General features: G+C 45.6%; 2 protein-coding genes across 2 annotated transcripts; both read left to right on the forward strand.

The window, feature by feature from the left end:
* The first annotated feature begins 318 nt into the window (after window positions 1–318).
* LOC123128255 (rhamnogalacturonan I rhamnosyltransferase 1) lies at window positions 319–4,338 on the forward strand. The gene is made up of 8 exons (XM_044548220.1): window positions 319–1,313; window positions 1,937–2,004; window positions 2,116–2,204; window positions 2,328–2,493; window positions 2,595–2,884; window positions 2,966–3,170; window positions 3,299–3,456; window positions 3,634–4,338. The coding sequence occupies exons 1-8, from the start codon at window positions 1,037–1,039 to the stop codon at window positions 3,875–3,877; spliced, it is 1,497 nt and encodes a 498-aa protein (XP_044404155.1). The 5' UTR covers window positions 319–1,036; the 3' UTR covers window positions 3,878–4,338.
* Window positions 4,339–13,012: 8,674 nt separating this feature from the next.
* On the forward strand, window positions 13,013–15,295 carry LOC123128257 (acetolactate synthase 1, chloroplastic). Its single transcript, XM_044548221.1, has one exon. The coding sequence runs from the start codon at window positions 13,078–13,080 to the stop codon at window positions 15,019–15,021; it is 1,944 nt and encodes a 647-aa protein (XP_044404156.1). The 5' UTR covers window positions 13,013–13,077; the 3' UTR covers window positions 15,022–15,295.
* Window positions 15,296–22,833: the final 7,538 nt, after the last annotated feature.

The raw sequence follows: 22,833 nt of genomic DNA on the forward strand, positions 1-22,833 counted from the left end.
GCAACCTTTCAGAACCTATTAGGAGCCGTTGGATCTAAGATCCGACGGGTCAGAAGCTTGTATCATGGGAGCATCTAAGGCATGGTATCACCTGATATTTTCCCTACCTCTCCTAGGCTAGGCGTGGTTGACGCTCCGAGTCCCGAGACACGTGACTTCGCCTGGCGATCTGATCTCTCACCGTCACTGCTCTTAACCAACACGTGACGACGAGACCACTGTTGCTCCTCTCCGCCTGCACCGTGGGCCCGCCGCGATCTAACGGCATCCGCGGCGGCAGTTCCCCATCCCCCCCTGACCCGGGCTCAAGGGCGTCCATCACAGCCGTCCCGGCCCGCCTCAGCTTCCGCTGCCCCGAGCTCCGCACCGCCCACGTGCGCTCCTGCTCCCCACTCCGCCGTGTGCATTTCCGGGCGCCACCCACCGCCGGCCACCCGGACACGTCCGCCCACGCATGAATATAACCAAAACCACCGACGCGAGGGCCCGAAAATAACTTCACGCCCCGCACGCGAATCGCTCCTCCTCCTCGCCTCACGCCCCGCATTCTCCCACTCGTCACCTGCTTCCGAGCCCCGCGGCAGGGCACGGGCGAGCCGAGATCCACCATTCCACCGGCCGGCACACTGCATTCACCGGCCGTCTCTCCCCGCTCGCCTCTGACGGCCTCGACGTGGCGCGGGCCGTGTTTTGCTGCCTGGCGCGGTGGCCCATCTCCGGCCGGGGTTTCCTATTCCGGATTCGGCCGTTATAAGGAAGGTGATAAGGCTGAGGGGGTAAAATTGGCAACCGGCGCCGGATTGCCGCTAGCTGGCCGCGGGGACGCGTCATCCCTCCCCGTTTCCCGCCGGTTTCGGGGGCACTGCCATTGGACGCGGCGGGCGGCGCTGTATATATAGCCAGCGCATTGCCCGTGCTCGCGTCGTCCGCCGTCGTCCTCGCCGTGCTGCGCTGATTGGAGACGAGGCGATTCCCTCCCTTCTTGGTGGCGTCTTGATGCTCCACGCGTAGGGTGGTTCGCCCGTGCGTGTTTCCGATGGGGTGCAAGGCGGCGGCGGCAATGGGCCTCAAGGCGGGCGGGGCGGGCAAGCTGAGACTCCCGTCTGTGGTGGCCGCGGTGGCGCGGTCGCGGATGATGAAGCTGTGGGTGCTCCGCGCCACCACCACGGTGCTGCTCTGGACCTGCCTCGTCCAGCTCACGGCCGTCGGGGAGACGTGGGGCCCGCGCGTCCTCATGGGCTGGCCGTCGTGCCGGACGGCGCGGCTCGCCATGACGGAGCCCGTGGCGGAGAAGGCCGTCTTGCCGCCAAGGAGTAAGTGCTACTACTACCAACTCTGCTCCGCATTGTCGTTCTTGGGATTGCAACAATTCGCCGATGAGATTTGCCATGCTTTGCATTGTCATCTCCAATGATTTTGAATTCAACCTTTTTTATGCAAATTTCCAGATGTTATTTGATCCCAAATTGGTAGTTCTAATTGGTTAATCATTGCCCAATGGAGGAAAAGAAGCATGTACCGACATTTTTGATTGCTTGAACTCGATATTTATGGGTTGGCCTTTACCTTTTTGGTACCAATTGTAGTGCATTTAGGGACTGGCATGAATGAACCCGAGCTTGGTCTTAGTGTATCAATTAATAGGTTGGCTTATCTTCTTTATAGAAAAACCATGTAGTAGCCTCAATAATGGCACAATTTGGTGATTTTCTGTCTGTAGTACATGCCATGCCATGGTTTATTTCAACGCGACATCAATTGATGTGGTCAAATTTACATTTTCAACACTATTGGGCGTAGAATTTTTTGTTCACTTGCTAGGAAAATTTATGCACATTACGGCGCGTTTCGGCGCATGGTGTACATTGTGCTCGTATGATTTTTAGTTGTCCTTGCCTTTTCTAATCTTTTACTGTCTCCATGTTTGTTCTGCTAGGAATTTATAGGAACAATGGCTATCTGATGGTTTCATGCAATGGCGGGCTTAACCAAATGCGAGCAGCTGTAAGCAGCTTGAAAACTCTCCATTTTTTTCAGTAACTGATTTTCTGGCAGACCATCATGCTTTATGGAGTAGCATCTAATAACCCTCTCATTCGTTGTCTGTTTACTCAGATATGTGACATGGTTGCCATTGCAAGATACTTGAATGTGACTCTGATAGTTCCCGAGTTGGATAAGACATCATTTTGGAATGACCCAAGGTGCACTTGCTATTTTGATATAGCTCTACTTTTCCCATTTGCTTTCGAGCATAGTTAGAGTTGGTTTTATGCTTACCCCTATGGCTGTATACTTATGCGAATATCCTCTTGTTTTGCTTCTAGTGAGTTTCAGGATATATTCGACGTTGAACATTTCATAACTTCTCTGAGAGGCGAGGTTCGTATACTTAGAGAATTGCCTCCAAGAATGAAGCAAAGAGTGGAAGTGGGGATGTTTCACTCAATGCCACCTATTAGTTGGTCAGATATCTCCTATTACCATAATCAGGTTAGATTTTTTTTGTATTGTTAGATGTGTCTTTTGCTACTTAACCTTACAATGCTACTTTTTTGTGTGAAAATGCTTACTGTTAAATTCTTTCGGCACAGATACTTCCTTTGATTCAGAAACACAAGGTTCTCCATCTAAACCGAACTGATGCTAGGCTTGCCAATAATGGTTTGCCCCTGGATATCCAGAAGTTGCGTTGCCGAGTTAACTATGGTTCACTGAAGTTCACACCCCAAATTGAAGAGTTGGGTAGACGAGTGATTCGAATTCTCCGCAAAAATGGCCCTTTCTTGGTTCTTCATTTACGATATGAAATGGATATGCTGGCGTTCTCTGGCTGTACTGAAGGTTGCACGCGTGAGGAGGCAGATGAGCTCACCAGGATGAGGTAAAAATATGCCGGCTCTCGTACATCAAGTAGATCTGTGTTTTGTTACATATTAACAGCTGAGTTGCTCGCCAACCGCAGATATGCTTACCCCTGGTGGAAAGAGAAAGTCATTGACTCTTATGTGAAAAGAAAAGATGGCTTTTGCCCATTAACACCTGAGGAGATTGCTCTTGTCCTCAGAGCATTGGAGGTTGACAGAAGTATGCAGATATACATTGCGGCTGGAGAAATATATGGCGGCAAACGCAGAATGGCTTCTCTTACTTCAGCGTATCCCAACGTGGTATGTATCAATTGGTGCATGTACACCTATGGTTACATCTTTGCAGCATTTCATAGCTATCACTGGTCTGCATGATTGCATATCTCTTATGTCCGTTTTGCTGATGATGAATTTACATTGTTGCATAGGTGAGAAAGGAGACGCTCTTGGAACCGTCTGATCTCAGGTTCTTTCAGAACCATTCATCACAGATGGCCGCACTCGATTACTTGGTGTCACTGGAAAGCGACATATTTGTTCCAACATATGATGGGAACATGGCTAAAGTTGTCGAGGGGCATCGCAGGTATATATTCCATTTGGTCATAGCTCTGCTTCGTAACGAAAATAATCTAATCAGAACATTTTCATACTGCTAAAATCCGACATCATGTGCATGCTAGATCTGAACATTTCAGCATCTTTAACCTGATTGTTAACTATAGAGGAAATTCATGTAGTATTTCATGTTTTTATCCTACAGGTTCATGGGATTCAAGAAAACAATCTTATTGGACCGAAAAATTATCGTTGATCTGGTCGATCGGTATAAGAGCGGCTCATTGCCGTGGGATGAGTTCTCTAAATTAATCAGGTCCGTCCATGCAAACCGGATGGGATCAGCTTCGAGAAGGACGGTGATTCCTGACAAGCCCAAGGAAGAGGACTACTTCTATGCTAACCCTCAGGAGTGTTTGCGCGATCCCGACCTTCTCCGGGCCTCGTGACATTTTCCCTGCCGGCACAGAGTGCACCAGCTCATGCCATTCTTTTGTGACATGCCATGGCTGAACTGGGATTATCCTGCGGCAAATGGCAAGCATCGTCCTGAGGAGCCGAGCTTGTGCTAGAGAGGAAGGCCTGTGGCTGGGGGCAGAGAGATCAGAGCCGCTCACTTGAATGTGTAGATGTTATAGGGTGGGGGGATAGGTTCTGAAAGAGGGCTGATATTCTTGTATAGATGTTGAGGGCAAGACGATACACTTATCATTCCTACAGGAAAGTTTTTATGTTGCGTTATCGCGTTGTCCAGACCCGATTCCTTCGGATTGGCAGGGAATTTTAGCTCAGTTTCTCTGTGCATCCGGTGGAACTGGGGCTGATCGAGTGTAATCCAAACATGCCCGAATTAAAGTGTGACAAAGAACAGAGACATCATGGCATAGCAATCCTCTTCTTTTCCTCTGTATCTCCTCCAGAAGTTGCACCTCTATACTGCTTGATCAGCTAGATTATAACAGTATATAACCTGAAAGTTTTGAGTAAAATGAACACAAGTCGTCCTCTTGTCAACGACCCTGGTGCATCGAAATGCTATACATGTATTTGCGCTCGTCCACTTGTTGGCGTGCGCATACGGGCATCTCGTTTCCAGTGTGGACCGGGATAGGAAACGCGGATTAAGGTGGGATTAACATTGATGCAAGAGCAGCCGTAGGAGCTTCCGGTCTAAAAAAAAGAGCAATCGTAGGAATTCAGCAATATGGTAGTAGTAGCCTCGTCTTGAGCTCTCCCGGTGTAGTGTAACCCGATCCTAGGTGCATCGTGCAAGGAGCCAGTAACGTCGCCAACGTGCGACGGGGTTCGTGCGCCCGCCTTGCTTTAAGTGGGATCGGGATGGAGAATTTACCTTCACGCAAGAGCAACCAACCTCGGGCGCGTTTAACATTGGTATATACTCCTACGTCTAGTCTGTTCATTGCATTGCGCTGGCACGGGAGCATGGGATCACTGAATTTTCAGAAGCCGAGGCTGAGCTGATCCAGTTTCGGGATAACCTCTTTATCATGAGTAAGATCATTCCGTAATTGCCAAATACGCCAAATAAGCATAATCATACGGTCACGCTATGCATTGGTACAATTAATTAAGCAGCACGTTCAGTAGCCATTCTTTGCCACTATTACTAAGTAGCTGGTCTTGGGACCTTCCTCATGGCCTCCCAGATTGCACGTGCATGTCTGCACGCAATCAAAGCATGGTAGCTGTCCTCATCAACAATATCACCAATTGGGCACGTATCGCGCATCGCTAGGTGCCTATATTGCATGTACGTAGCAGTAGTGAGTGCTCCTGAAGCCGCTCGCCATACTGTATGATTCATCCGCAGTGGTATCGAAGATTGCCATCATATCAGGTTCCAGATGGATCGGTTCTCGTCAGGGTTAGTGTTGGACGCCCCTCCGGCCAATTGGTCATCATGCACTGTCGTCGCCAAGTGGTACGCGCTTTTCACAGAGAACTGGTCATTCTTCTCCGGATGCCAGACAAAGAAATCTTGACGTTGCCTTGGTGAGGTATGTATTTTGAGGATTTCACGTACGTCCATCAGCCAAAAGTGGTCGTTCAATCGTTGCATCATCCATGCACCGTTCTCATCAACAAAATCAGACACATGATTGAATCGACAATTCCTTTTAGGTGTAACAGGAAAAAAATTATGGCCACGGGGAATCCAAGGGGCCCTCCATGTCCGTATCAAAGAACCATCTCCAACCCGCCAAATGATCCCTTTTTAACCAGCTCTAGACCATGTTCAATACCCTTTCATACAGTTAAAGGATTTCCAGTAAAAACTGTATCCAACAGGTTCCTATCGGGGTAGTACTTCGCACATAATAAGCGAGAACACAAACTGTCTGGATCATCAAGTAGTTGCCAGGCCTGCACTTCGAAACTATTTTGTATAACACATTACACAAACTAATCGGTCTCAAATCCTTTAATTCTTTGGGATGTTGAACTTTAGGAATTAAGACGATCGCCATGTTGTTGACACCTTTAGGCATGACTCTTGTTTCAAAAAACTCAAGCACTACAACAACTATTTCAACCTTAAGCACCGCCTAATTGCGTTAATAAAAACGTGTCGGGAACCCATCCGTACCTGGCGCCTTTAGTGGGCCTATCTGAAATAAGGCGTTTGATATTTCTTTCTGTATATATGGTTCACACAAAGAAGCATTCATTTCGGGTGTCACCTTAGGCAGAATACAATCCAACACCGATTTTAGGAGAGAGGGTGGGATCTTTAGTAAAAACCTCTTTGAAATACGAGGCTGCCATACGCTCCATATCAGTCGGAACATTACACCAAGTACCATCCGTCCAACAAAGCCGTTGAATGTAATTACAACGCGACCGCCAAACAACTCGACGAAAAAAGTATTTAGTATTACGGTCGTCTTCTTTCAGCCATGTAGTACGAGAGCGTTGTAGTCAGAGCATCTCCTTGTGATACAGTAACTCATCCATCTCATTCATTTTTGCACGGATCGAGTCACGATCAGCTGATTGCGATTTCAGCTCCTCAAGATCAACTCTAAGTTCCTCAATCTTTTTAGTGACGTGACCAAAGTTCTCAGCACCCCACGTGTGTAATTTTGCTATGATTGGGAGTTTGCGACCTCCCCCAAGTGACTAGAAGGCCTTGACTTCGCCCAGGCATTAGCTACAACTTCTGGTAGCGTTGATTGTCGCTGCCACATGATTTCATAACGTAGTGGAGGGCGCTGTCTTGGAAGGTCGGCGACGACCTCGAGCTGAACAAGTACCGGGCAGTGGTCCAAGCACGGCGAGGCTAGGTCCAGCACCTTTGCCGAAGGGAATAAGTCTCGTCATGCGTCGTCCGCAACCGTCCGGTCCAGCCTTACTTGGACGTTATGATCTCCAGACTATCCATTATCATATGTATAGGGGAAACTAGAGAACCATAAATCCTCCAACTCACACACCTCCAAGCACTACCAAAACGCCAACATTAGATTTTCCAGATCTCATATAGTGGGATAGGTGTTCATGTTGCCACATAGCCTCATTAAAATCTCTGCAAACAAACCACGAGTCTTGTGAAACAACACGTAATCTAGCTAGATGATCCCACATCAAATGACGATCTTCCACCCGAGGTTCACCATAAATAAAGGTACCCCGCCAACTAGCATCAGTACCGTTGTCCATGACGTGCACGTCAATGTAACGTGCACAGCTATCCAAAATAGTCACTGTTAAAGCTTCGTCCCAAAATAGAGCCAAACGTCCACTTCTGCCATTACTACTAACACCACTGAAACCCTTTAGTCCCAGTCTCCATTTAAGCTTCTCCATCTTTTCTTTTAGTTTGCATTGTCTCTGAAAGAAAGACAAACTTGGGGAAGTTGGCTTTTGCAAGGGCCAACACCTCACGAACTATCCGGTGGTTCCCTGCCCCCCGGCAGTTCCAACTTAAGCAATTCATTGCTCCTGGCGGGGCACCACATTTGGCCCCATCAATTTGCCAGGCTTATTTTGTTTTGGTTACTCGTGTTAGGGTTAGTGTCTGTCAGATTTACTATCTCCGTCCTGGTTTATTAGTCCCTTTGTAATCCGTGCCAAATTTTGACTAAAGATTTAGCTAACAAAATGTTAATGCATGTCAACAAAAATTATATCGTTGGATTCATATTAGAACATAGTTTTCAATGATATAGTTTTCGGTGACATGCATGAACATTTTGTTAGTTAAATTTATGATCAAAATATGGCATGGAATACAAAGAGGACTAATAAACCAGGACGGAGGTAGTACGTGGAAGGAGAATACTCACGACTTTAAAGAATGGGCATGGTTACTTATTCTTGCTGAGAGAATACCACATGAAAATCAAGTTTCAAAGTTTTTTTTTATGGAAACCACACTTTGAAAGTTTTTAGAAATCTGAAAAAATATATGATATGTTAAGAGTTTGATGTTCTATTGCCATGCGAAATTTCAAGTTCCAACACATCACCATTTATGAACCATAGAAAAATAAATTCAACAATGAATATTGACGTTTACTGTTTGGAACTATTTAATATTGATTTTTTTTCATACCTTGTAAATGGTAATGTTTTTGAACTTGGGAATTTCACATGCTAATAAAACATCGCACTCTTAAGATCTTGTTTTTTCCAGCTTTTTCAAAAACTTCAAAATATTGTTTCCATGTGGTTTTGATTAGTTTCCACCAAAACTTGGTTTCCACATGATATTCTATTGTTCTTGCCAGGCTAAAACATCTTTCTTCATTATTTATTCCATTTATTTTCATACATAAACCTGATTTCTAATACATTACAGCGTAATAGTAATTCAAATGCTACCGTATGTAGTACACACATGTTAAAAACATTTTGAATTCAAAACATTTTAACAATAGTTCAAATTCAAACCACACATTCAACCAAAGGTAACGACACAAAACTTCCAGACGCCGCATAACTCACACACTTCCATTGTCACAACCACTTCCAGTATTATAGGATATTGGTCTTGGCATTTTGAAAGTCAAGATTTGTCCACGGGCGGATTCCCAATTGTGTTATGTCGTCTGTCATCCATCCCACTAGCATCCATAAACATGATTGTTTCCTCTTGCTCGTTTTTCTTGTTCATTTCCTTTCGGCCTCAAGGTTCAACCTCATCCTCAACAGCAGGCCTACACTCATCCATCTTCTCTTGCTTGAGTTCGAGGGCCAACTCCTTCTTTGTCTACATTGACTAATTTAGTTCTTCTTTATATGTGTGAACTCCACCATTCTTTCCTCTTCTTCCCTTTCTTTCTCCGACCCGACCTTGAGCTAGAGTGGCACTTCTCTCCCCTCTCATCCTCCCCATCACCATCCTCCTAGAGACTAATGGAAGATAGAGATGCTTGCTCAATCTTGATGTCCTTGGTGTTGTTTCCTAATTTCCTCTCGCTCACTTCTCATTTCCCGTGAGCACCGTGTAACAATGTGCCAAACTAAAGGGCTTGTTCATGTTCCTCTTGCTCTTTTGCTCGGACAGATTTTGGATGTAGATGTCATACTCTTGAATTGGCACTCACTTGATGGTTGTTCACTTGAAAATTTTGCTTTATTGCATTTTTATGTGAACAAGAACACCACAACCAAAAATGATTCCAGATTTGTTCCACGGAGGGGTTTGTCAAGAAGTAGAACAATATCCATGGATAATTTGGCTCACATGGTTCGATTCAATAACATTGACTTGACCACACACAAGGAGATCATCAACAAACACGAGGGAGTGAATGGGCGGGAAATTTGGTCCAATAGAAACGCCATTGAGTTGAGTACCGGACATGGCTATTGTAAAAAAAAATAGTAAGATCATTAATGACCAGGAAAAAAAGACAAGGAGAGAGGGGACAACCATGTTTTATACCTAACGTGATGCGGAAGCGATGTTAAGATTGTTTTGTATAATAACAAACAAGTAGGGATGGAATACACGCATGAACCAAGTTGATAAAAAGTCCATGCAACCATTTGAGAGAGAGAGAGAGAGAGAGAGAGAGAGAGAGAGAGAGAGAGAGAGAGAGAGAGAGAGAGAGAGAGAGTTCCACTCTAGTCGATCAAAAAGTTTAGCTATATCAATTCTAAACATCAAGGCAAGATTTTTTTTCATGGAGCTAAGATTAAAAGAATGAGTGATCTCTTGAGCTTCGGCCCTCGAGTTGTGATTTCACGATGAGTCTAAATTATTCGTGTTGTGATTCCGCGCTATTTCTATTTGTCGCTGTCTCCGCAAGTTGTCGTGCATTTGCACAACGAGGTCCATTATGGATTGGGCCAACTAACGGGGTGGGCGGGCCAGTTTATTTTTTCGTTCTCATGTTAATTTTTTTGTTTTCTTCTATCAATGTTCTGTAGTTTCCGTCCACCTTTTTTTATTTTCTAAGGATATGAAATTACTTAAAGTTGATGAGTCTGTTTTATTTTTTGATTTTTAAATTTTATGAAAATTATTTGAAGTACGTTAACATTTCTTATATCTAAGGATAAATTTTATAATAATCATTTTTCCAAATTTTATGTTTATTTTTTTATTTCTTTGTGAATATATTTTAATCCATTGATAGATTTTGAAAATAGGATCATTTTTCCAAAACATTCTATAATTTCATTAACCTTTTTTAACATTTCGAGAATAAGATTAGAAAATTTAAATTCTTAAAATATTTTCTTGCAATTACATTTTTATATACAATTACATGAGCCAATTTATTTTGGTAGAAATCAACTGAAAAAACAGGGAAGAATAGCGGGAGTTCTCTGCGCGAACCCAAGGGGGGGGGGGGCACAACCCACTTACCTCTCCTATGCGTTTGGTCGACAATCTATCAATGAGATCGGGAGATATATGTTGCGTGAAAGGATTCCTATTACAACTCGCATACAAGCCGCACTAGTTTTTCCCCATTGGTTTTATATCGGGTTTTCTCAGTACTTTTGCATCGGTTTTCTTCTATTTTTCTGTGGTTTTCTTCATTTCACCCTCTTGTTTTTTGCTTTTGTCTTTTCCTACAATTTCCTTGTTTCTTTCTTTGGTTTTCATCGGTTTACTTTTTTGTGTGTTTTTAAATTTTAATTTAATCTTCAGATATATAATTAACATTTATTAAATTATATATTTTGATGTCAACTTTTTTCATATGCATTGTGTATTTTTTGTACACATTTAAGTTTTTTTAAATACATGATTAATAATTTATTTCAGAGATAGAGTACTTGTTTTGAACACTTTTTTGAAATACATCTTCAAAGAATTTATTTTATGATATGAAATACGTTCAAAAAAATATTATGCAGACAATTTTATACACTTTATTTTTTTGAAATATTACAAACATTTTGCTTGAAATGCTCGAACATTTTTTAAATGTAACATACTTTTTTGAATGGTACTATGAAATTTTTTTGAACCGTGCGAACATTATTTTTACATTGTATATTATTTTGTATGGTTTATTCATTTTCTATAAGTTACACGTGAATTGCTTGAAAAACATAATTTTCTAAATGCCACATAGATTGTTTTTTAATTGCTCGTTTATTTTCTAAAAGTTGATCGAACATTTTTTTACATTGCATTTTTAAATGTAATAATCAGTCTTTAAAATTAACTTATGTATTTTTTATAAAATATGTACTTAATATTATTAAAAAAGAAACAAAATAAACAGAACACATCAACATGACGAGTCCCCATGGTCGTTGCGCTTGTCCACCGGATCGCTAGAGGCGACTCTCACGTAGGAGTCGCTACGAGCAATACATAGTCGCTCTGGGCGCGGCAATGTTCCGCCTGTTGCGACGCCCAGGCACGGCTTGCCTACAGCCCGAGGGTCGGGCTAGGAACCACTAATTGTGTCATGCTGATGTCACAATGACATCATGCATGCTTTTATTTTCATTTTTCGCTTTCTCTTTAATTTTATTTGTATTTCAAAATGTTCTATATATGTTTTGAATTTTTTAATCTTGCATTTGAAAAATGTTAAACCTGTATAGGAAAAATATTTTCGATGTATATAAAAAATATATAACATGAATGAAAAATGTATAAATGTTAATTATGTGTACCAAAAATGTTTATGACAATTAACAGTGCCACATATTTCAAAATAAATGTATGTGGACTTTAAAAAAAATGTATATAATTTTAGAAAAGTGTTCATGTAATGTTCTTAAAATGTTTGATACATTCAACAAAAATTATGTCACATTTGAATAATTCTTCTCAAGCTTAACAAATGCGCTCATTATATTATCAAAAATTGTTTGTACAATGTACAAAAATGTTTACATAGTTCAAAAAAATATTTTTCGCTAAAAATATATTTGATTGTGTATTTAAAAAAATTAGTAAATGTGTATGTGCAATGCACGTTGATATTAGGTAATATATTAATTACAGTAAATATTTGGTATATATTATTTGTGCATTAAGTATGTGATTAATTAGCATTGGTATTAATATTTGATATGATATTAACTGCACACTAACGTGTTGAGCCCTCACCATTGAAGTAGCATGGGTCATTGGATTGACCCGATTTGACGGCCGGGATCTATTGGATCTTCCCCTTTGTGTCGTTTTATACTGGTATAGATGTTTAACACATATTTGGAAAATATATTCAAAACATGTTTCTATAAAAAAGTTTAAACTATACATGTATAATGGAAGTCATTTATAAGAAATGTTTTACATGTATAAAAGATGTACATCATATGTGCAAAAGTAGACATGTGTTGAAAAAATAAACAAACAAATACATAAAAAGAAAATCAAAGAAAAAACAACCCAAAAAACCAAAGAAAATAAAGAAGAAGAAGAAAAAGAGAAAAAACATTGAAAATCAAAGAAGAAAAAAACATAAAGAAAAGAAAACCGAAAAATACTGGCAAAAACACACAAAAAATGAAAAGAAAAAATAAAGAAAACCGGACTTTACCAATCGAACGGAGCGATCGGACACGAATGAGCGAAGGCATGCATCGAGCAACACCGCTAATTGACCGGCCCGTAGTCGTTCGCCCGTAGACCATTCATAAGAATCGGTATCGGAGAGACATAGGGGTTCTTTGGTTTCTAACCATATCTTGTCACACTTTACCATACATCACCTTAGTCAAATCTGATCAAATTAGGTGAGTATTTGGTTCTAGCCACATCTAAGGCAAGATTTGTTTTTCTGAGCAGTGAACCCCATATGTCATAGACAGAAAAATTGTGAAAAGATTCCTTTAGACGGTCAAAGCGTGGTTAACAATTTAATCAACTCAAGTAAGATAAATGCGATAAATGTGACAAAAATAATGTGTTATAGAAGTATGACAAAAATAATCACAATCCAAACAGTCTGATAGCTTGGCGAGTGCAAAATAGATACGAAATCTCTGGTGATATCACACGGGTCCAAAATAATTGCTTGTTTGAGCATCAGCCTTTCTGCACAAAAAAAGCTAGCCCAAACAAACGAGTGGCGTCCCATCTGAACCACACGCTCACCCGCCGCGTGACAGCGCCAAAGACAAAACCATCACCCCTCCCCAATTCCAACCCTCTCTCCGCCTCACAGAAATCTCTCCCCTCGCCCAAACCCTCGCCGCCGCCATGGCCGCCGCCACCTCCCCCGCCGTCGCATTCTCCGGCGCCGCCGCCGCCGCCGCCGCCATGCCCAAGCCCGCCCGCCAGCCTCTCCCGCGCCACCAGCCCGCCTCGCGCCGCGCGCTCCCCGCCCGCGTCGTCAGGTGCTGCGCCGCGCCCCCCGCTGCTGCCACCTCCGCCGCGCCCCCCGCCACCGCGCTCCGGCCCTGGGGCCCGTCCGAGCCCCGCAAGGGCGCCGACATCCTCGTCGAGGCGCTCGAGCGCTGCGGCATCGTCGACGTATTCGCCTACCCCGGCGGCGCGTCCATGGAGATCCACCAGGCGCTGACGCGCTCGCCCGTCATCACCAACCACCTCTTCCGCCACGAGCAGGGGGAGGCGTTCGCGGCGTCCGGCTACGCCCGCGCGTCCGGCCGCGTCGGCGTCTGCGTCGCCACCTCCGGCCCGGGGGCCACCAACCTCGTCTCCGCGCTCGCTGACGCCCTCCTCGACTCCATCCCCATGGTCGCCATCACGGGCCAGGTCCCCCGCCGCATGATCGGCACGGACGCGTTCCAGGAGACGCCCATAGTGGAGGTCACGCGCTCCATCACCAAGCACAACTACCTGGTCCTTGACGTGGAGGATATCCCCCGCGTCATCCAGGAAGCCTTCTTCCTCGCGTCCTCTGGCCGCCCGGGGCCGGTGCTGGTTGATATCCCCAAGGATATCCAGCAGCAGATGGCCGTGCCTATCTGGGACACGCCGATGAGTTTGCCAGGGTACATCGCCCGCCTGCCCAAGCCACCATCTACTGAATCGCTTGAGCAGGTCCTGCGTCTGGTTGGTGAGTCACGGCGCCCAATTCTGTATGTTGGTGGTGGCTGCGCTGCATCCGGCGAGGAGTTGCGCCGCTTTGTTGAGCTCACTGGGATTCCGGTTACAACTACTCTGATGGGCCTTGGCAACTTCCCCAGCGACGACCCACTGTCTCTGCGCATGCTTGGGATGCATGGCACTGTGTATGCAAATTATGCAGTCGATAAGGCTGACCTGTTGCTTGCATTTGGTGTGCGGTTTGATGATCGCGTGACTGGGAAAATCGAGGCCTTTGCAAGCAGGTCCAAGATTGTGCACATTGACATTGACCCAGCTGAGATTGGCAAGAACAAGCAGCCACATGTCTCCATTTGTGCAGATGTTAAGCTTGCTTTACAGGGGTTGAATGCTCTATTAAATGGGAGCAAAGCACAACAGGGTCTGGATTTTGGTCCATGGCACAAGGAGTTGGATCAGCAGAAGAGGGAGTTTCCTCTAGGATTCAAGACTTTTGGCGAGGCCATCCCGCCGCAATATGCTATCCAGGTACTGGATGAGCTGACAAAAGGGGAGGCGATCATTGCTACTGGTGTTGGGCAGCACCAGATGTGGGCGGCTCAGTATTACACTTACAAGCGGCCACGGCAGTGGCTGTCTTCGTCTGGTTTGGGGGCAATGGGATTTGGGTTACCAGCTGCAGCTGGCGCTGCTGTGGCCAACCCAGGTGTTACAGTTGTTGACATTGATGGAGATGGTAGTTTCCTCATGAACATTCAGGAGTTGGCATTGATCCGTATTGAGAACCTCCCTGTGAAGGTGATGATATTGAACAACCAGCATCTGGGAATGGTGGTGCAATGGGAGGATAGGTTTTACAAGGCCAATCGGGCGCACACATACCTTGGCAACCCAGAAAATGAGAGTGAGATATATCCAGATTTTGTGACGATTGCTAAAGGATTCAACGTTCCGGCAGTTCGTGTGACGAAGAAGAGCGAAGTCACTGCAGCAATCAAGAAGATGCTTGAGACCCCAGGGCCATACTTGTTGGATATCATCGTCCCGCATCAGGAGCACGTGCTGCCTATGATCCCAAGCGGTGGTGCTTTCAAGGACATGATCATGGAGGGTGATGGCAGGACCTCGTACTGAAATTTCGACCTACAAGACCTACAAGTGTGACATGCGCAATCAGCATGGTGCCCGCGTGTTGTATCAACTACTAGGGGTTCAACTGTGAACCATGCGTTTTCTAGTTTGCTTGTTTCATTCATATAAGCTTGTGTTACTTAGTTCCGAACCCTGTAGCTTTGTAGTCTATGCTCTCTTTTGTAGGGATGTGCTGTCATAAGATATCATGCAAGTTTCTTGTCCTACATATCAATAATAAGTACTTCCATGGAATAATTCTCAGTTCTGTTTTGAATTTTGCATCTTCTCACAAACAGTGTGCTGGTTCCTTTCTGTTACTTTACATGTCTGCCGTGTCCGGTTATGACATAATGACCGATGGAGGGTGGTCAGCAGGTTTTAGACGGGGAGTTGAAACTTTTTTTTTTGGGGGGAAGAAATCTGAATACAGTTGGGAGGAAAGATAAAAGCATATACCTTGATTAATTTATTGAGCCCAATATCCAGCCTAATTTATCAAGCAATAGGCAGTGTAGGGTGTTGGCATTCTTCTCTTCCTTGAGATCTGGTGTCGGGACCCCGATTCTAAGTCACACCGATCTAGCATGTAACACCTCATATCACTTTGCGGCCTCACGCACGGTATCCTCACGGGTGTCGCCTTACCATGGCCCGGGACCGTTTGCGCCTTTTGGCTCACGTATATGATGGTGTCGCTAGTATCCATATGACAGAGAACCCGGGCCGACATAGCTAGTCGTGAACCCAAAGCGGCACAGACCTATGGAGACAGGCATACATGAATCACATCCAGCATGTCGGTCAACAGCGTATGAATCCAGGCTGTAGCACTGGGCTAACAGGACTCCGGGGAACCCGGGCTGTAGCAGGCTAGGCAGGACTCCGGAAGTCACCGCGTGACATTTCCCCGAAGGGACATACATAGGAACGAAGTGGAACACATGCCGGCCAGTCAAGTGTTCTGAGCAGTAGTGCTGGGCTAGCAGGACTCCGGTGAACCGGGCTGTAGCGGACTTGTAACACCCCGGATATAACTTTCCCTAATTGTACTCCAACTCTTGCCGTTTCCGGCGTTAAGTTATATTTATTTCCTCGGGTTCGGGTTTTGTCTCCGTGTGTTGTTATTGTTGTCATGCATCTCATATCATGTCGTCATGTGCATTGCATTTGCATACGTGTTCGTCTCATGCATTCGAGCATTTTCCCCGTTGTCCGTTTTGCATTCCGGCGCTCCGTTCTCCTCCGGTAGCCATTTCTAGCTTTCTTTCGTGTGTGGGGATTAAACATTTCCGGATTGGACCGAGACTTGCCAAGTGGCCTTGATTTACTACCGGTAGACCGCCTGCCAAGTTTCGTATCACTTGGACTTCGTTTGATACTCCAACGGTTAACCGAGGGACTGAAAAGGCCTCGTGTGTGTTGCAGCCCAACACCCCTCCAATTGGCCCAAAACCCACCTAACTCTGCTCCATGTTCTAGAGCGTTCGATCACGATCGCGTGGCCGAAAACAGCACCTTATTTGGACTCTCCTAGCTCCCTCTATGCCTATTTAAACACCCCCTCGATTTTCGGATCTCCTCCTACCTCCGAAACCCTAGAAATCCACCTCGCGCCGCGCCGGACGTGTCCGTTTCGGCCGGACACGCCGCCGCCGCCGCCCGCAGCCAGTGGCAGAGCGCCACGTGGCCGCCGCCGCGCCACTCCCACCGCGGGCCGCGGGAGCCCGGAGCCGGCCCCCTCGGCCCGCGCGTGCGCCCGCTTCGCCCGCCTCCCCGCGCCGCCTCCTTCTCCTGAGCCGGCGCCGCGCTCCGCCGCCCTCGCCGGCTGGAGCTCGCTCGGCCGCCGCAGCCGCGCGCCTCCTCGCCGGTCGCCGCGCCATCGCCGCCACTCCGCCGCCCGGCCGCGCGCCGCCACGCCGCCGCCTTCGGCGCTCCGGTGGCCGCCGCCCGGAGCCGGCCTCGCCTCCCCTCCGTCCGGCAAGACCCCGGCGCCGGCGAACCTCGAACGGCGCGCCCCGGTGAACAGTGTCCCGGGCCGATCCAGATCTATGAACAGTAACCCTAATCCGGAGGTTGAATTTTTCTCAAGTCCCAGAAATTCTCAGTCCATGTGCACATGTTCGCGGCTCTGTAACTTTGCATCCGTAGCTCCGATTCATGCATATAGCATATCAAAATATTCATCTCAGAGGATACATCATTTCATTCCATTGCATCATTTTCATTAGAGTTCATCTTGGTGCCCGAAATACTGTTAGAAGAGAGCTACCTGAGTTAATTGTCAGATCTGCTACTCCGTTTAGCACTTTTGTCATTTTTGCCATGATTATTGTGTGCATGATATGCCCGTGAGTTCTACATGTGTTTTGTTAAGGGTTTTGTCATCTTTCCAGAGATGCAACCCATGTATTTTTAGGATGTGTGTGGTGACTTGTGCAAGCTTGCAAAATGGTGCATTTGCTAAGTCTGTTTTCAAGGACTTAGTAATTTCACGAAGTCCTAGAGCTGTTTATCTCATGATGCCATATGTTCTTGTTGTTTCCTAGTGATACGTGCCTCTTTTGAGGATGATCATTAAGGGAGTTTTGTTAATCTTGTAGTGCTGTATCCATTCATGTCTTTGTTTGCAATTATGGAGCAACCTAGCTTGAGTCAATCGAGCTCTACTTTTGCTACTTTGTGAATCTGGGCAGATTGTCAACTTGTTTGCAATTTTGCCGGTGATGTTGTAGTTGATCCGTGCATGCTATGCTATTGCTCTTGCCATGTCTAGCTTGCATTTTGTGCCTTCTTTATGGGTGTATGCTTGTATTTCCATGACTTGCACCGTAGTGAGTGCATCGAGCTCGTAAACATGCCTACTTGAGTTATATTTCAGCATGTGCCAGTTTTCACTAGGTATGAAAACTGATTATGTTTTTGCTATGTTCACGTGCTTGCAATTGTATTTTCTGATCCTTTTTGACTCAAGGTCACTAAGGGACTTTTGTTAAGCTCTTTGAGTAGCTCCATGCCATGCTTTACTTTGCCTTGTTCAGATCCTGTAGCATGTAGTTTTATTGCTCCGAAGAGGGCTACCTGATCTGAAATTCCAGACAAGTGTAAATTTCAATAAGTCTGAGATCTGTTTGTCATTTGCATTTTTGCCATGCTTGTTTGAACCTGTTAATGGATGAATTGGCCGTAGCTCAGTGCTAGACTTTTGTTAAGCATCTTGTGTGCATCCCTGCCATGTATTTTGTTGTCATGTTTGGTTGCTGTAGCATGTTCATTTCATCGCATTTAGATGCCTACTTGCTGTAAATCGCAGACCGGTGTCATTTTTGAATCGCTTGCCATTTTCAAACTGTAACTCCGATTCCGGCATTCTTTATATCGTTTTCAAGCGTTTTCATCTCATCTTTCCAGTGGCACACTTGGATTTCCAAGTTGAGGCCAGGTTCATGCATTTTCTGTCATATCTTGCATTTTGCATCCCGCATCGCATCCCACATAGCATATCATCTTTGCATCATATTGCTTGATCCTTGCACGTGGTTGATTGTGTCCTTGTTGCTTGTTTGTCTTGTTTGGGTAGAGCCGGGAAACGAGTTCGCTAACGAGGAGCCCGTTGAGTTTTCTTTTGAGGATCCAGTCAACTCTGACAACTGTGCAGGCAAGATGATCATACCCTCGAAATCACTACTATCTTTGCTATGCTAGTTTGCTCGCTCTTTTGCTATGCCATTGCTACGATGCCTACCACTTGCTTGCAAGCCTCCCAAATTGCCATGTCAAACCTCTAACCCACCTTTGTCCTAGCAAACCGTTGATTGGCTATGTTACCGCTTCGCTCAGCCCCTCTTATAGTGTTGCTAGTTGCAGGTGAAGATTGGAGGCCGTTCCTTGTTGGAACATTTATTTACTTGTTGGGATATCATTATATTGCCGGGTTATCTTAATGCATCTATATACTTGGTAAAGGGTGGAAGGCTCGGCCTCTCGCCTAGTGTTTTGTTCCACTCTTGCCGCCCTAGTTTCCGTCATATCGGTGTTATGTTCCCGGATTTTGCATTCCTTACGCGGTTGGGTTATAATGGGAACCCCTTGATATTCCACCTTGATTAAAGCTTTTCCAGCAATGCCCAACCTTGGTTTTACCATTTGCCACCTAGCCTTTTCTTTCCCTTGGGTTCTGCAGACTCAAGGGTCATCTTATTTTAACCCCCCCGGGCCAGTGCTCCTCTGAGTGTTGGTCCAAACTAGAGCCCCTTGCAGCGCCACCTCGGGGAAACTCGAGGGCTGGTTTTAGTTGTACGGATTGGTTATCTGAGTGTGCCCTGAGAAAGAGATATGTGCAGCTCCTATCGGGATTTGTCGGCACATTCGGGCGGTGTTGCTGGTCTTGTTTTAACCTGTCGAAGTGTCTTGAATTACCGAGATACCGAGTCTGATCGGAACATCTTGGGAGGAGGTCTATTCCTTCGTTGACCGTGAGAGCTTGTCATGGGCTAAGTTGGGACTCCCCTGCAGGGATTTGAACTTTCGAAAGCCGTGCCCGCGGTTATGGGCAGATGGGAATTTATTAATGTCCGGTTGTAGATAACTTGAACCTTAATTAATTAAAATGAATCAACCGAGTGTGTTACCGTGATGGCCTCTTCTCAGCGGAGTCCGGGAAGTGGACACGGTGTTGGAGCAATGTTTGCGCAGGTTGCTCTCTAGTTTCTCGCTTGCGCTTTGCCTCCTCTTCTCGCTCTCCTTTGTGAATAAGTTAGCCACCATACTTGCTAGTCGCTTGCTGCAGCTCCACTCATATTTTACCTTGCCTTACCTATAAGCTTAAATAGTCTTGATCGCGAGGGTGCGAGATTGCTGAGTCCCTGTGACTCACAGATTACTATTACACCAGATGCAGGGCCTGACGATTCCGCTCCAGGTGACGCGTATGAGCTCAAGTGGGAGTTCAGCGAAGACTCTCAACGTTACTATGTTTCCTTTCCCGATGATCAGTAGTGGTGCCCAGTTGGGGGTGATTGGGACCGTGTCGCATGTTGGGTTCTCTTTTATTTTGGCACCGTAGTCGGGCCATGAGTGTTTTGGATGATGTAATGTTATTTATGTACTTGATTGACGTGGCGAGTGTAAGCCAACTATGTTATCTCCCCTTTTATTATCATATTACATGGGATGTTGTGAAGATTACCTAACTTGCGACATATGCCTTCAATGCGATTATGTCTCTAAGTCGTGCCTCGACACGTGGGAGCTATAGTCGCATCGAGGGTGTTACAAGTTGGTATCAGAGCCTTCCCCGACCTTAGGAGCCCCATTGCTTGATCGTTTTTTAGCGGCCGAGTTGTGTCTAGAAAAATGTTTTGAGTCTTTTAGGAATTATATATCGGAGTTTAGGAATTCTTTTTACTTCCCAGTCTCCTCATCGCTCTGGTAAGGCATCCTGGCGTAGAGTTTTGACTTTTCTCTTCTCAAATTTCACTAAAAAAAATTTAGGATCACGCGGGTATCTTGGAATCGTTCCGATGGTTTTATGATGAGAACATTGTCTTGGTGCCTCCTGTCAGGGGTTTAGTGGAAGTCTCCCGGGGAGTTGAGCTCTGAGGTGTTGTCATCATAATTTTATTGTTGCAGTTCTGGAATACCTGAGTCTAGTACGCTGACATCGAAAATTTCTTTTATGCAGTTCGTTGGTGAGATAACCTCGACGCCACCCAGTACTGGGGCGGGAGTTCGAGAGTATCGCCATAACTTGTATAATGGATGTTTTTCGAAGGTTGAGGTAGATGGTTTCAGAAGGTTTCTTGGTTATGTGTTGAAGGATGGATACAGCTGGATGTAGGATTTGCTAGTTTGGGTGAGATATTATGCTTCCCCTGTATCCCTAACACGTGATTGCGTAACCGGAAAGGTTCGGGAGTTTCATAGGTGGGAATTCTAGTAGCTCTAGTTTTTTCTTCCACGGATATTGGTTTGAGATTGGGATTTCTTACCGATTATTCGTTATTGATCCGTACCTTGTTGATTTATTTCTCTACCTTAATTCTACGTGGCTTCTCAATTTATGGATATGTGACCATTTCAAGAGGAATGCATTCGTTCATTTTGTTCGGATGTGAAGACTATATGTTGCAATTTTCATTCCGTTGGATTCAGCTTCAATACTTATCTGTCAATGTGCTAATGGTGGTCAACCTCTTTAGGATGGCTCCTCCAACGCGCACGACTCCGAATCCTGATCCGCCACCACCTCCACCTCCTCCAGAGGCATGGCAAGCTGTGATGGCCGCAACCAATGCAAACACACAGTTGATCATGCAAATTCTTCAAGAGCGCAACCAAGGGAATCAAGGCAGCAATCAGAGTCACTTTGCTACACTCAACCAGTTCCTTGCTAACGGGCCAAAGACTTTCAGCAATTGTGTTGAGGCAACCGATGCTGACGATTGGCTAGTGGATCTGTGCAAGCATTTCGAGTGCAGTAACGTCAGGCCTGAGGACTTTGTTAAGTTCGCTTCCTTCCAACTCAAAGATCAGGCTGCAGAATGGTTCCAGCAGTACAAGGACTCCAGAGGTGGATGTGTTATCACTTGGGATGATTTCCGTCGAGATTTCCGAGCTCATCATATTCCCCAGAGCGTGGTTGAAAGCAAGCGTGAGGAATTCCGCAATCTGAAGCAAGGCTCTTTGTCTGTCTATGACTACAACAAGTTGTTTCAGAAGCTCGCCCGCTTTGCCAAGCAGGACGTGCCTGATGAGAAGAGCATGATATACCAGTTCAGGGGTGGTCTCAGAGAAGAAATTCAGCTAGCTCTTGTCCTCTTTGAGCCCTTGAGGTACGATGAGTTCTACAACATGGCACTGAAGCAAGAGGCTGCTCAGTTGAGGTGTGATGCTTCCAAGAAGCGAGTCAGAGATGTTACTCCGTCTTCCTCTACTCAAGTGTCCAAGCAGCAGAAGTATTGGCTTCCTCCTCCTCCGTTCCGTCAGCCGTATCAGCAGAAGAGCAAAGGTGGCAGTGGTTCTTCCCACCCACCCAACCCTGGATTTCAGAACAAGACTTCGTCTCAAGCTCCAAGATCGAGTGCTCCGTATCACCGTCCGCTTTCAGAGGTCACGTGCAACAAGTGCCAACAGAAGGGTCACTATGCCAACAAGTGTTTCAACCAGAGGCGTCTTCCTCCTCCTCCTCCTGTCAGATCGGCAAGTACAGCTGTGATCAAGCATAACCCCAAGCACGCCAAGGTTAACTTGATGAATGCAGCTCAGGCAGAGGACTCGTCAGATGTGATTATGGGTAACCTTCCTGTTAATGATATTCCTGCAAAAGTTCTTTTTGACACGGGTGCATCGCATTGTTTCATCTCGAGACCTTTTGCATCTAAGCATGATTTTGTTACTCAAGTGTTGCCGAAGCCGTTGGCTATTGTCTCTCCGGCCCGTCAAATGACATCTCGAGTATGCGTTCCGGATGTTACAATCACTTTGGGTGACTATAAGTTCTTGTCCTCTCCAAATGTTCTTGGTGACTCGGATATTGATCTTATTCTCGGGACGGATTGGCTTTCTAAGCACAAGGCTCAGCTTGATTGTGCAGCCAGGCAGATTCAATTGACTCATTCGTCTGAGGATGTAATTGTCTTTGCCGCTCGTGATGATACTATCCGTCTGTTTTCTCTCAATGAGAAGGGTGAATTGGATGCCATCTCTCAAATTCCAGTCCTTTGCGAATATCAAGACGTCTTTCCAGAAGAGCTCCCAGGAATGCGTCCGCACCGGCCAGTTGAATTCGTTATTGATCTTGAGCCTGGCACGGAA

This window comes from Triticum aestivum, chromosome 6A (genome assembly GCF_018294505.1).
Source record: "Triticum aestivum cultivar Chinese Spring chromosome 6A, IWGSC CS RefSeq v2.1, whole genome shotgun sequence".
Taxonomy (NCBI): domain Eukaryota; kingdom Viridiplantae; phylum Streptophyta; class Magnoliopsida; order Poales; family Poaceae; genus Triticum; species Triticum aestivum.

Excerpts from the sequence above, each read along its gene's own strand:
- LOC123128255 (XM_044548220.1), top strand. The coding sequence starts at position 1,037 with ATGGGGTGCAAGGCGGCGGCGGCAATGGGCCTCAAGGCGGGCGGGGCG. Across the intron at positions 3,171-3,298 it reads CTTCAGCGTATCCCAACGTG|GTGAGAAAGGAGACGCTCTT; the intron begins GTATGTATCAAT and ends ATTGTTGCATAG. Across the intron at positions 3,457-3,633 it reads GTTGTCGAGGGGCATCGCAG|GTTCATGGGATTCAAGAAAA; the intron begins GTATATATTCCA and ends TTTATCCTACAG.
- LOC123128257 (XM_044548221.1), top strand. The coding sequence starts at position 13,078 with ATGGCCGCCGCCACCTCCCCCGCCGTCGCATTCTCCGGCGCCGCCGCC.